This window comes from Rattus norvegicus, chromosome 7, assembly GCF_021556685.1.
Source record: "Rattus norvegicus strain SHRSP/BbbUtx chromosome 7, alternate assembly SHRSP_T2T, whole genome shotgun sequence".
Lineage (NCBI taxonomy): Eukaryota > Metazoa > Chordata > Mammalia > Rodentia > Muridae > Rattus > Rattus norvegicus.
The window spans coordinates 23,034,493-23,047,590 of record NC_141540.1 but is presented as its reverse complement, the minus strand read 5'-3'; the positions used below and the strand labels follow the sequence as shown (position 1 = coordinate 23,047,590).

The window sequence follows — 13,098 nt, the reverse complement described above, 5'->3', positions numbered from 1 at the left end:
AGAGGATTAGCCCGACTGGGCAACAACCTGTAGGAAAATACAAGGAGAACCTAACAATTATTGAATGAACTGAAGGACACATCACACCAGCCTAGGCTAGCTGCATCTGAGGAACAAGGACTGCAGATGCCACACACTGCCAGTAACGCACAGGACAGTGGACGTGCTCTTAGACAAAGGTAAACACGGGTCTCACATCTAACCCACAGTTCTGCTGTAAGGGAGAAGAAGCACACGCTGTAGGCAAGCACACAAGTGTAGAGCTCAGCACTGCGCACACCAGTGTCCCCACAGCACCAGCTCACCACATCCACGCAGGGGGTCACAAAGGAGAGGCAACTGAAACATGCAGGAAAGTGAAAGAAGTCAGAGAAAGGCTTGCATATTGTATGGTTACATTTGTATTTAAGGTCCAGGTATTCAACAGAAGAGCAAGATGGTAGTGAGAAGTCTGGGGAGGTAAGGAGTGGGGAAAACACCAAGCAGAGTATTTTAAACTGGTGTGATAGAACTTGAAAGCTTCTAAAAACGTTAATTCATAGTCCTGTGAATGTACAAGCACCACTGGAGTGTGGTTTTTGTGGTGCTGGGGCACATTAATACTGATTTCTACTTCCAGCCCAGCAGTTCCCAGACTTTTCTGACTTTTTGTTCGCTTTTTTGAGTTTACTTGAAACAGTTTACTGTAGTGATAGCAGACAGATCTGTATCTCACTGTGTAAACTAGGCTGGCATGAACTTAGAGCCATTCACCTGCTTCTGCTTTTCAAGTGTTAGGATTGCAAATGTGTGCCTCCATGTCCAATCCAGTTACTCTAGCCAGCCATTGTAACATAGAATTTTAATCCCAGCACTCAGTGGGCAGAGATGAATGGATCTCAAGGAGTTCAGTTCCAGTCTAGTGTATATAGAACTCCTAGCTAGCCAAGGCATGATGATAAGACCAAAGTTTAGACCAAAGTAAAATTCATCTAAAGATTTTTTTTAAAGATTTACTTATTTTAAGTATGTGAGTACACTGTGCTGTCTTCAGACACACCAGAAGAGGGCATTGGATCCCTTTACAGATGGTTGTGAGCCAACATGTGGGTGCTGAGATTTGAACTCAGGACCTCCAGAAGAGCAGTCAGTGCTCTTAACTGCTGAGCCATCTCTCTAGCCCTAAATTTTTTTAAAGGGATACGTTCTTGCTTCTACAAAAGTAGTTTTGTGGCTGGGGGTAATGATGCACACTTTTAATCCTAGCACCCACTAGGGAGGCAGAGGCAGGTGAGTTTTAGGTCAGCCTGGTCCACAAATTGAGTCCAGGATAGAAATCCTGTCTCGAAAAAACCAACCAACTAACCAAAGAGTAGGTTTGTGAGTTTGAGGACAGAAAGAGACCCTGTCTCAAAAAACAATACAAAACAAAACAAAAAACCAAAAAAGTATTAACTATACAGAATGGGTTTCATACATTTCATACATGGATATAATTTTTTATCATATTCCTTCCTTTACTCCCTCTTGTCCCACTTTGGTTCTCTCATTCTTTTCCTCTTTCCAGCTGCTCCTCTTTCTACCCTGTCCACTTTTTCTTGCTATTGTTGCTGCCTTGTTTTTGTTTTGGTAAATGGGTTGCATGTGTTTGCTGACAGTGCCTGGGCACCTTACTAGTGACACCAGGATTTTAGCATTGAAGAAACTCTTCCTCCCTAACAGCCATTAACTATAAGCTCAAGGAAGGGTGGGGCTTGTTGAGTTTCTGCCCTTTGAGTGACAGGATATTGGCAGGTGTTTTCCTGTAGGGTACATGAAAGTATTCACAGCTGCTGTGAGTGCACGAGAACACCTGCGTGTCATGTGCAGTAGTCAGCTCCAGGCTCCCAAGACTGCTTACCGCCTTGCTGACCTGTGGTTGCTGAGCACTTGAGGAGGGGGATGTAGATGCCCTGTTTGTGACTGAGGCGACAAGTTATGAGCCTACTGCAGAAGGGAGCTTTTCTGACCAAAGCTGACAGCAGCATCAGTCTGGGGCATAACTATGGTTACCTGGGAGGCAGCCTGACAGGCACTATGTCCTCTTAACAAAGCAGCAGAGTAGCTTCCTTAGGAGAACTTAGAACTGCCTCAGCCTCAGGCTTTCAACCAGATACAGCAGATGGTCTGGTTATTTGCTTGTTTGTAATTTCTGGAGCTGGGAAGACATTCAGCAGTTAAGAGCATGCACTGCTCTTCTGGATGACCTGAATTCAGTTCCCAGCACCCACACCCTAGCTCACAGCCAGCTGTATGTGACTTCTACACCCTTTTATAGCTTCTATGGGCATTATACTCATGTGGTAAACAGATGTTCATGAAGGCAGAACACATAAAAGTAAAATGAAATTTAAAAAAAAAGTTTACTCTGTGTGTGTGTACACCTGTGTGTGTGTACACCTGTGTGTGCAAGTGTGTGTACAGTTGTGTGTGTGCACCTGTGAGTATGTACACATGTGTGTACATGTGTACAGTTGTGTGTGTACACCTGTGAGTATGTACACTTGTGTGTGTACACCTGTGTGTGTATGAGAGTGTGTGTGTACATCTGTGTGTGTACACGTGTCTACACCTGTGTGTGTAATCCTGTGTGTGTGTGTGCGTGTGTGTGTGTACACGTGTGTATACCTGTGTCTGTGTACATCTGTGTGTGTGAGTTTGTACACCTGTTTGTGTGTACGTGTGAAGACCTGTGTGTGCGTATATACACCTATGTGTTTGTGTGTGCGTGTGTACAGCTGTGTGTGTGTGCGTGTTTACACCTGTGTGTTTGTGTGTACACCTGTATGTGTTCGTGTGTACACCTTTGTGTGTGTGTTTGTGTGTGTGTACGTGTGTACACCTGTGTGTGCAGGTCTGCAGAAGACAATGAGATCAGACCTACTGGAGCTACAGGTGGTTGTGAGCTGCATGATGCGGGTGCTGGGAACTGAACTTAGGTCTTATATCAAAGCCATTTCTCCATGTTATTTTTTGTCTTAAAGATTTGATTGCTGGACACTGCAGGACAGTGGACTGTGAGAGGAAGCCTAGTAAGATCGAGGTGGGCTTGAAGACCCAGGGACCCACGAGGGACAAACATTAGGAGCTTCGCCTGCTCCTGTCACCAGGCCCTGGTCTCATAGCCACAGCCTACCATGGAGAGAATTGTGGCCATCAGTCATGGAGGGTCAGTGCCTCCACATAGAGACGAGGCGTCCCTAAACATTTCAGACCAAGCCAATAGCAATAAAGATGTGTGAGAATTACTCCATTGTCTGAGAGCATCTGTCACACAAGAGCTGTAACACTGCCTGGGAAGAGAACGCTCTCCAGAAGCTTTTGCCACTAGGAGCCCCTCTGCACGTCACTGTCTAGCCAGCCTTCTACTGTCTCATCTCTGCTCAGCTCCCAGAGGCTATGGACATGCAGTGGCCCCAGAGCGGCAGTCAGGCTGGGCCTGGTGTGCAGGGCACCCTTGATGGGAAAGGCCCATTCGCTGTGTTGGGGGTGACTGGTGCTCCTGGGTTCCATAAGAAAGCAGGCCAAGCAAGCCATGAGGAACAAACCAGTTAAGAAGCACCACTCCGTGCCTCAGCACCAGCTCCTGCCTCCTTTGAGTTCCTGTCCTGACTTCCTCCAACAGTGCTGAGGAAGTGTAAGTCAAATGAGCCCTTTCCAGTTGCTTCTGGTCACGGTGTTCTGTCACAGCAATAGTAAGACCAGCTGATTGACAGACATTTTCATAGAAAGAGACATTTTCCCTCTGATACTGTGCATCCCAACTACAGTTTTCCCTCCCTCTGTTCCTACCAGTACATACATATAATTTAAGAAATTCAACACACACACACACACACACACACACACACTTTAAAGTGCTTTGCACTTGGGTGATGCCTCAGGAAAGTGATTACTGTGCAGACATGAGGGCTGAGCTCCCGTCCCCAGCTCCTGTGAGAAGCCAAGTGAGACAGTGCAGTGTAGACCTAATTCCAGTGAGGTGTAGGCAGAGGCAGGAGGATTCCTAGCTAAGCCGTGTAGTTGACTATCTTAGTGCTCAAAAAAATAAGGCAGAGAGGAAATGACATGGTGATCACCACTGACTCCCTCACACGGGCTACTCACACATACAAAGAAGTAGTTTGTTTAGTTTTTCTACACAGGCTTTCTCTGTGTATCCCTGGCTGTCCTCAATCTCGGAGATCCCCCTGCCTCTGCAAGTGCTAGAATAAAAAGCTTATGCTACCACCGTCTAGCCGTCTGCATGTATTTTAATTTGATTATACATAATAATTTTTATACCTCACATTATATATATATATATATATATATATATATATTATCAGTTCGAAAACTTTTAACTCTTATCTCCATCCTTGAGATTTAAAAAGCAAATAACTTGCCGGGCAGTGTTGGCCACGCCTGTAATCACAGCACTCGGGTGGCAGAGGCAGGTGGGTCTCTTGAGTTTGAGCTCAGCCTGGTCTACAGAGCTCCAGAACAGCCTTGGCTACACAGAGAAACCTGTCTTGAAAAACAACAGGAAAAGGGAAGGTAGGGGGAGAAAAGAAACAAATGACTGTTTTACTGACCTGTTTTCTATTGAGTATATGTTTATTTAGATACCTCCCTGTGGCTGTGTGTTTGACGTATTGACTGTGCTTGTTAGATCTGCTCTTACAGTGCTTATGCATTATGCAGATCGTATAGCACAGCGGTCAGTTGGTAACCGTGTACTTAGCAGGTACCATGCTTGCTTGCTTGTTCTGTTTGTTTCAGAAAGATGATGCTACAGACAGGACAGACATCTATCTTGGAGACTACCCCATATGTTTTGTTCTGCTTGAGGAATAATAGCCCTAGGTGGCCTGGAACATAATATGTATATAGATCAGGCTGTCTCAAACTTGGAGTGACCATCCTGCCTCTTGTCTCCTTGAGTGCTGACATGTGCCACCATACCCGGTCCAAATAAAATTTTATAATATTTAATTCTTCTTCAACTTAGAAATTGAGCATGGAGAAATTTTAATAAAAAACTTCATCACATTTTTGGGTTTTTGGTTCTGTTTTATTAGAGTCAGATTCTTACCTGTAGCCCTAGCTGGTTTGGAATTTGCTGTATAGCCCAGGCTGGCCTCAAACTCTCATATCTACCAAGGCATGGGTTAAATCACACACATGTGTGTATGTGTGTGTGTGTGTGTGTGTGTGTGTGTGTGTGTGTAAGAGAGAGAGAGAGAGAGAGAGGGAGAGGGAGAGGGAGAGAGAGAGAGAGAGAGAGAGAGAGAGAGAGAGAGAGAGAGAGAGAGAGACTGTATAGTATCCCAGCTGGGCCTCTGCCTCCGCCTGGGTTGCAGATGTGTGGGGTTGCACCTTGCTTGTATCAGTCTCTTATATTTTACTGAACATTGTATCATTGTCTTGTAGAAAGGAGATGTATGCATTTCAATCCTTCATCTGCCTGTAGATGACCCACAGAGTGGAGAGCTGCCCTCTGAAAGGTGGAATCCTCCTCAGAATGTGAGGTAAGATGTTCTATGGAGTGAACTGTGTTGTGTTTTGCTTTCATTTATTTGTTGGTTAGTTGGTGGGCTCATTTTTTGAGACAGGGTTTCTTTCTCTCTGTAGCCCTGTGGCTGTCCTGGAACTCAGAGATCCCACCTGCCTCTGCCACCTCAGTGCTGGGATTAAAAGTGTGTTCCACCACTAACCTGGCTATTTTTTGAGACCAGCCTCAAATTCCTGGACTCAAGTAAATCTCTTACTTCAACCTCCCGCATACACAGGGAGTACAGACATCTGCTCCTTGAATCTTCGTTTGGGCGTATATGTGGTGTGTCTCATTCTGTTTGAAACTGTGAACAGAATCTTTCCTGCGTTTGTGACTTTCTCTCTTGCTATTGCATGAGGGTGTGTTGGACGGCTTTCAAGGTAAAAGTGTATCCTGGTGACCAGCATGCTAAGGAATACTGCAGAATTCACATCATGCAACAGACCTCACACAACAGATTTATTGGAGAGTTGGGGGATGTGAAAGGTGATGGCCTTTGAGTGGGGATAAGAGAGAGAGCAGCTGTGACGGCTCAGGTTTATAGGAGGGCATGGGGCATGGGCGTAGGGAGGATGTGCACAGTGCTGGCAGTGGACTCATCACATCGGCCTGTAGTGACGGTAACTGAAGATGGAGTTGGGATAGAGGAGCACCTGATTCTGGAATGTGTGCAGTTCCTAGTTGACTGACACATGCACCTGCATCAGTCTGAAGTGTTGACTCCCTGAGCAGTGCTGGTTGGGAACTGATTTTCCTCATCTGCTTATTTATTTATTTATTTATTTATTTATTTTGTTTTTTAGATTTATTTATTTATTATATATAAGTACACTGTAACTGTACTTCAGACACACCAGAAGAGGGCATCAGATCTCATTACAGATGGTTGTGAGGCAACACGTGGTTGCTGGGATTTGAACTCAGGATCTCTGGAAGAGCAATCAGTGCTCTTAACCACTGAGCCATCTGTCTAGCCCCTGCTTCTTCTTCTTACATTAGAATTTACTCCTTATTAGATCCCTTAACTTTTGTGTTTAAATTGTGTTATGTATATATAAAGGGAGGGAGAGAGAGACAGACAGACAGACAGACAGACAGACAGACAGACAGACAGACCGACCGACCGACCTCAGGTACTGAGGTCCGAGGCCAGAGCTATGGAAATCAGTTCTCTCTGTCCATCAAGAACCAATTCTGTTCATTAGGTAGCAGGCTCCTTTTTTCCAGCCAACATCCCAACCCCACCTGGGTGATTCTGAGGAGCTTAGGCAGCCCAACTAGTTATGGTTTTGATGTAGTAAGAAATATACTTCGTGGACAGTGTCGTGGTACACACCTTTAACCCCAGCATTCTGGAGGTAGAGGCAGGATGATCTCGGTGAGTTTGAGGCCAACTTGTTGTGCATAATACATGTGCAGCCAGCACCACACAGGAAGAGCTTGTCTTGGGGGGTGGGGTGCAGACAAAGAGAAGGTAAAGACTTGTTGCTTCTGTGAGGTGCAGTCTCTGTTATGCTCCCCTGGTGCTGAAAGTCGTGAGTCAGTGAGGAAGCAAAGCGGCTCCACAGCACCTGTCAGGGAGCTGCCTGGGGCCCTGTGTGCTGTCAGGTGGGAGATGACGATTTGCTTCCCCTGCCAGAGGGCAGAATAGCTGCCAGCTGCATGCGTGTGTCGCCCCAGTCCACTCCACATGGCACATCTAATCTGAATGCTGAGTACATGAAAAATATTTTAAACATTTTGTTTAAATGCATTCTACTTCTTTGCTTTGAGAAGAACCCTGTATAGCAAAGGCTTTGAATAGGGACTATGGTAACAGACTAAGTAGGGAAAGTTTCATTTATTCCACTCTAAGGTCATCAAGTGTCTAGGAGGCAGCCTGAGAGGGCCCTGTTCTGCTTCCCAGGCTACTGTGAGCTGCAGGTGAGCAGACAGTGTACTTTGTTTCCCATGGTCAGCTGTGGTCTGAAAGGATTGAGAAAGTCTAGCAACAAACAGCTTACAAGTTTGAAATTGTGCTCCCCGCTTGTGTTCTGACTGTGGGTTGCACACCCCTTAGTCACTTAGCAGCTGTTGTCCTCACCAGGCCAGCATCACTTTGTTCTCCTTGGCCCCAGTGCAAGGGTAGTTAGGAGGCAAAGCTTAAAGGAAGCATTGCAGGAACCAGGCCGGTGGAGCGCACAGGCCTGCTTTCCTCAGAGGACAGAAGGACGATGGCTGGTTACCCAGAATCTTGGAGTGAGAGAAACAGAGGCCCCTGCTATCCTGTTAGGAGCCAGCCTCCACCCAAATCCTCAGAGTGTGTTCGGCTCTAATCCTGGGCTTTGCCTTCAGTGAGGAGGACTCATCCTTACGAAAGAAACCCAAGTACCCTGCGTTCTCCATCATGAGAATCCACCCTATGGTTATTATGAATCCTCTCTGGGCCCCGTGTCCTGTTCCCAGTCGGTAGCCTTGATCCTCAGACTGAAGGTCTCAGGTGCTCTGCCGAGGTCGGGCATCCGTAAAGGAGTTTTTATGTAGCTGTCCCCAAGGCTTTGCTGTGAGACTTGTCATGTGGAGACCACACCCCAACCCCTGGTTTACATCAGGTTTTACTGTGTTCAACTGTGTAAGAAGATTAAGCCACAGGATCAGACTTTGTGGAAGTTTTGGTCCAGCATCACTGACTAAGTAAGGTTGTAGTGAGTTTTCATCCTCATCTCTTTGAGGTTCAGTTTCCACCAGCTGTGATACCTGCAGGGACTCCCCAGCAGAAGTGATGCTATAAACCAGATGGCCCTGAACTCACACACATCCACCTGCCTCTGCCCCCCAGTGCTGGGATTACAGGGATGCGGCCATGCCTGCTTCTGTTGTGTTTCCCGCACTTAGTGTAGAGATGAACACTGTAGGTCGCTGTTACATTTCCAGTCTGGTCCTGTGGAGTTTGAGGTATCCTGAGGATAAGTTTTTAAGAGTTCATTTAAAGTTGGTCACACACCCCCATCCTGGTTATCCCTTGAAGTGTGAGTGTGGTGCTTATTACTCAGGCAGGGCTGGTGCACACCCTGGCTTTGAGGAAGTGGTCTCCCTGTATTGGTGGTGCTTCTTTTTAGAGGCTGAGTGTTGACTCCATGTCTCTGATTCTTTACTTTGGGGAATAAGCCTCTGCCCTGATAGAAAGCCTGGAACGAGATTTTTAATCATTACATCCCTTCCTGGATGCTGCTGTATTCCTCCTGTTTACCAGGAAGTCACACTATTTTTCCTTGGTTACTTGTGGTGGCACAAACTTTTAATCGTAGGCCTCAAGAGGTAGAGATTGTAGATTGTGAGTTCAAGGCCAGCCCAGTCTACACAATGAAGATAAGACTACAGTAAGATCCTCTCTGGAGAGAAGGGAGAGAGGGGAGGAGAGCTCTTTATCCTAACAGGGAGGTGTGTTCTGCTCTCACCAGGCTGTTTTGTTGTTGGGCGGCTCTGGAGTCACGTCCTAGGGTGCTTGCGGCCTTTGTCCCTTTGCTTTAGAGCTGGTTACTCTCTTGGGTCTTGTGTCTCTGTGCTGCATGATGTTGGTTGTTACTTCAGTCTGAAACCGCCTTGTCTGCTTGGCACTACCTGGTGGTCTTTGGGAGCCAAGTCAGGAACGTGTCCACTCATGATTCGCAACAATGGCGAATCTTTCTCTCTCTCTCTCTCTCTCTCTCTCTCTCTCTCTCTCTCTCTCTCTCTTTGTTTCTGTTTTTTGTTGAGACAAAGGTTTTGTTTTGTTGTTGTTTGTTTTGTTTGTTTAAAAAAAAACCCAGGGATTTACTGTTAGCCTAGCTGACCTTGATCTCGGGCCTCCATCTCCTGCATGCTGGGATTACAGGCACGCACCAGCACGCTTTGGAGGTTCTCTCTTTTAAAGGTTTTTTAAAGATTTATTTTATGTATGAGTACATTATAGCTGTACTTCAGACTCACCAGAAGAGGGCATCAGATCTCATTACAGATGGTTGTGAGCCACCATGTGGGTTGCTGGGATTTCAACTCAGGACCTCTGGAAGAGCAGTCAGTGCTCTTAACCACTGAGCCATCTCTCCAGCCCTGGAGGTTCTTTCTAAAGATGGTAAATTGCTAGATTTGTTTGAGGGTTACTTGTGGAAGTGCTATGTCCCCTGTGTAGCTCTGGCTGGCCAAGCATTTGTTCTGCAGACTGCTTTGCCATGTATTTGCTGCCTCTGCCTCCCAAATGTTCAGCAGGTGTAATGATGCCACCTGTGAAAGATAGTCAGATGGACAGGTGATCTTCCAATCAGCACTGCTGCTGAACTGTCAACGTTTAGCAGCCTGCCTGACCGAGGCACTGTCAGTAAACTCTGAATCCGGTCTAGTTTTGCTCACATCTGTGACTGTTCGCATGTGAGTGGGTGGGTTTTTGTCACCTAAAGAGTATGTGGAACCTTTTAAGAGCTGGAGTCCATACGGTTGTGGGAATTGAGTAGAGCAATAAACAAGAAAAAAAATCCAGTTGTTATCTACTGAAGTTTGATGGTTTTGCCATCTCTGAAGGATTGAAGTCCAGGAACCCCATGAGGACAATGCTGGTGAGTGGTCCTTTGTCTCCTGTTTGTGGGAAACGGCCAGAAACCGACTCTAGTTCTTGCCGTGGCCTGACCTGACAGCTGCTTTCTCTGAGGTCCTCTCCAGAAGTACCTGTCATCTCTCCTTTTCCTAAAGGGTGGAAAAGTGGTCTTGGTAGGTGTGAATGGGGGGACCCAGTCCAGCAGCCACAGATGCGGGTATGAGTTTCTTGTCTGGTCTTCTACAACCTGTTGAAAGGGAGAGATCCAGGGTCTGCTGCAAGCATTTGTCAGCAAAATGGGCACAGTGAAGGGGTTTTGTTTTGTTTTTGGAGAGACAGGGTAGTTTGTTCAGGTTGCTATGTCTGTGTAGCTCATGTCAACTTTGAAGTTTGCGCTCCTTATTGTCCTGCCTTCTTCCTCCAACTGCTTGGTGTGTGTCACCACCGTGCTTAGCTCCGTGAGTAAAGGCCCTGCCTTATAAACCTGGAGGTCTGAGTTCCATCCCCAGCACCCACGGAAAGGTGGAAGGAGAAGACTGGTTTCACATAGACACCTTTATACCTATGTGACGTGTGTGCACACACATGCACACAACACTTCATACACTCATGCAAAATTTTTAAGTTACTTTTTTGCTTACCTGTCTTTCGTGAGAGCTGTTTGATCTCCAGAGGCATGCCTCCCCAATCTTAGGGGGCTTTTGTGGTTGCTGCTGCTGATGTTTCTGAGACAGGGTCTTTCTACATAGCTCTGGCTATCCTAGAACTTACTATGTAGACCAGGCTGGCCTTTCAGTCTTAGTTTTTAGACTTTGCACTTTTGTGCAGTTCACCAGGGAATCCTTGTTTTTGCATTATGTCCTGGGAACATCAGCAACAGCATCCCAGCACTGCTCAGCCGACACCATTAAAATGTCACAGTTGCTTTAGCAGCATAAAGAGAAAGACCCAATATGTCAACCATTGTAACTACTTTTTTTTTTTACCATGTGTTGCTTCCAGTTAGAACTGGATTCTTTCCCTGATGTCCTCTCTAAATATCTTTTCCATGTTGAAGTATACAATAAGGACAGTATTAACTGGGTTATCTTTTGGTATTACTGTCTGCCTTTTCAAAGATCCTTCTAATTAGCAGAGTCAGGGTAGAATATAGAGCTGATGTCAGTGACAGCAGCACTGTGTGGAGTTTACCTCTGACAGATTATACTAAACCTGTAAACCCCATCCACCAATCCCTGGGTTACGCTCAGGTTTTTAAGAACGAGTTCTTTTTGCTTTCTCAATGCTCTTCGGGGTGGGTGGGTATGGCCTGGAGAGGGAAACACAAGGCCAGGCTGTTTTCTGTTTATTTCTTTAGTTCACTCGCTTACTTATGTATTTAAATATTTATTTAGAAACAAGATCTCACTATATGGCCTTGACTGTCTAAGAACTTGCTGTGTAGACCAGGCTGGCCTCAAAGCAGACATGCCATTCCCTCTCTCCCTTGTGACTCCCTTGGTTTCTGTGAGAGCCAGGCTCTCGCTCTGGCTCCTGCACCTCAGGTGTGCTGAGATTGCACACATCGACTCCTCCCTGCCTTCTAGGTGGCTTAGCCAGATGGTTGCTGGAAAACAGTTTTTTTAAAAAATCTATTTGATTTTTAATTATGCATTTGTGTATCTGTCTGTGGGTATATGCATGTGACCAAAGAGACTAGAGGTTTCAGATCCTTAGGAGCTGGAGTTAGCGACTGTGTGAATGCCTGATGTGGGATTGTGTGTGTTGGGTGCTACATAGCAGATTTGGGTATAGAACAACAGTACTTGCTCTTAGCCACTGAGTCCTCTCTCTATCCCCGAAACATATTTGAGAATTTCTTTTTTTAATTTATTCTCACTCTCTGTCTCTCTCTGTCTCTGTCTCTGTCTCTCTCTCTCACACACACACACACATACACACACCCCTCTCTCTGTCTCTCTGTCACTCTGTCTCTCTGTCTCTGTTTCTCTCTCTCTCTCACACACACACAAACCCCTCTCTCTGTCTCTCTCTCTCTCTCATACACACACAAACACACCCCTCTCTCTGTCTCTGTCTCTCTCTGTCTCTCTCTCTCTCACACACACACGCACACACAACCCTCTCTCTGTCTCGGTCTCTCTGTCTCTGTCTCTGTCTCTCTCTCTCTCTCTCTCTCACAGACACACACACACACACACACACACACACACACACACATACACACACACACAGACACCTCTCTCCTCAGAGTAAGACCAGACCTCCCAAGTATAACGGCTGAGACCAGGCACAAACCCTCCTTGCAGCCCAGTGGGAGGATCACAGTCCAGGAGCAGGCAAGAGAGTCAGAGATGAGACCCACAAGAACACTGAGCTACACAACCATAACATACAGACAACCTGGCACATACACACGCAGACTGTAATTGTCACTTCCCTCTCTGAGCCTCTATGTATGTTTCTGTGGGCTGTGTTCTCCTGGTGTCCTTGACCCATCTGGCTCCCATATTTCCTTCTCCCCCATTTCTATGGGGTTCGTGAGGGAGGAGCCTGATGGAGACCTCCAGCCTGGACTAGCACTCCCCTTAGTGTCTGGCCATGAGCCTCTGTATCAGTCCCCTCTGCTGCCAAGAAGCCTCTTTGATGACAAGTAGGTGAGGCATCATTAGGAATCATTTGTTTTTTGTTTTGTTTTCCCATCATAGGTCTCTGGGCTGTCCAGTTAGTGTCAGGCATAGGCTTCCTCTTGTGGGGTGGGCCTCAAAGAAGACCAGTCATTGGTTGGCCACTCCCACCAGTTCTGTGCCACCTTTACCCAGGTGCATCTGCAGGAAGAACAGATTGTAGGTGGAAGGTCTTGTGGCTGGGTTGGTGTCCTAGGCCCACCACTTGGTTACAGAAGACAATCTGTTCAGGCTCCATATCCTCCGTTACTAGGAGTCCTCCCTAAAGTCATCCTAGTGGGTTCCGGGGAGCTTGCACTACACTAGGT

At 46.4% G+C, this 13,098-nt stretch overlaps 1 protein-coding gene across 2 annotated transcripts in view; it reads left to right on the top strand.

The window, feature by feature from the left end:
• The window catches only part of LOC134479836 (ubiquitin-conjugating enzyme E2 R2-like), a 41,959-nt gene that overhangs the window by 25,157 nt on the left and 3,704 nt on the right, over nucleotides 1-13,098 (top strand). For both annotated transcript variants that reach the window (XM_087559398.1, XM_087559397.1), the window contains exon 3: nucleotides 5,431-5,528. In XM_087559398.1, coding sequence (XP_087415524.1) covers nucleotides 5,431-5,528 — 98 coding nt within the window. The remainder of the gene's footprint in view (nucleotides 1-5,430; nucleotides 5,529-13,098) is intronic.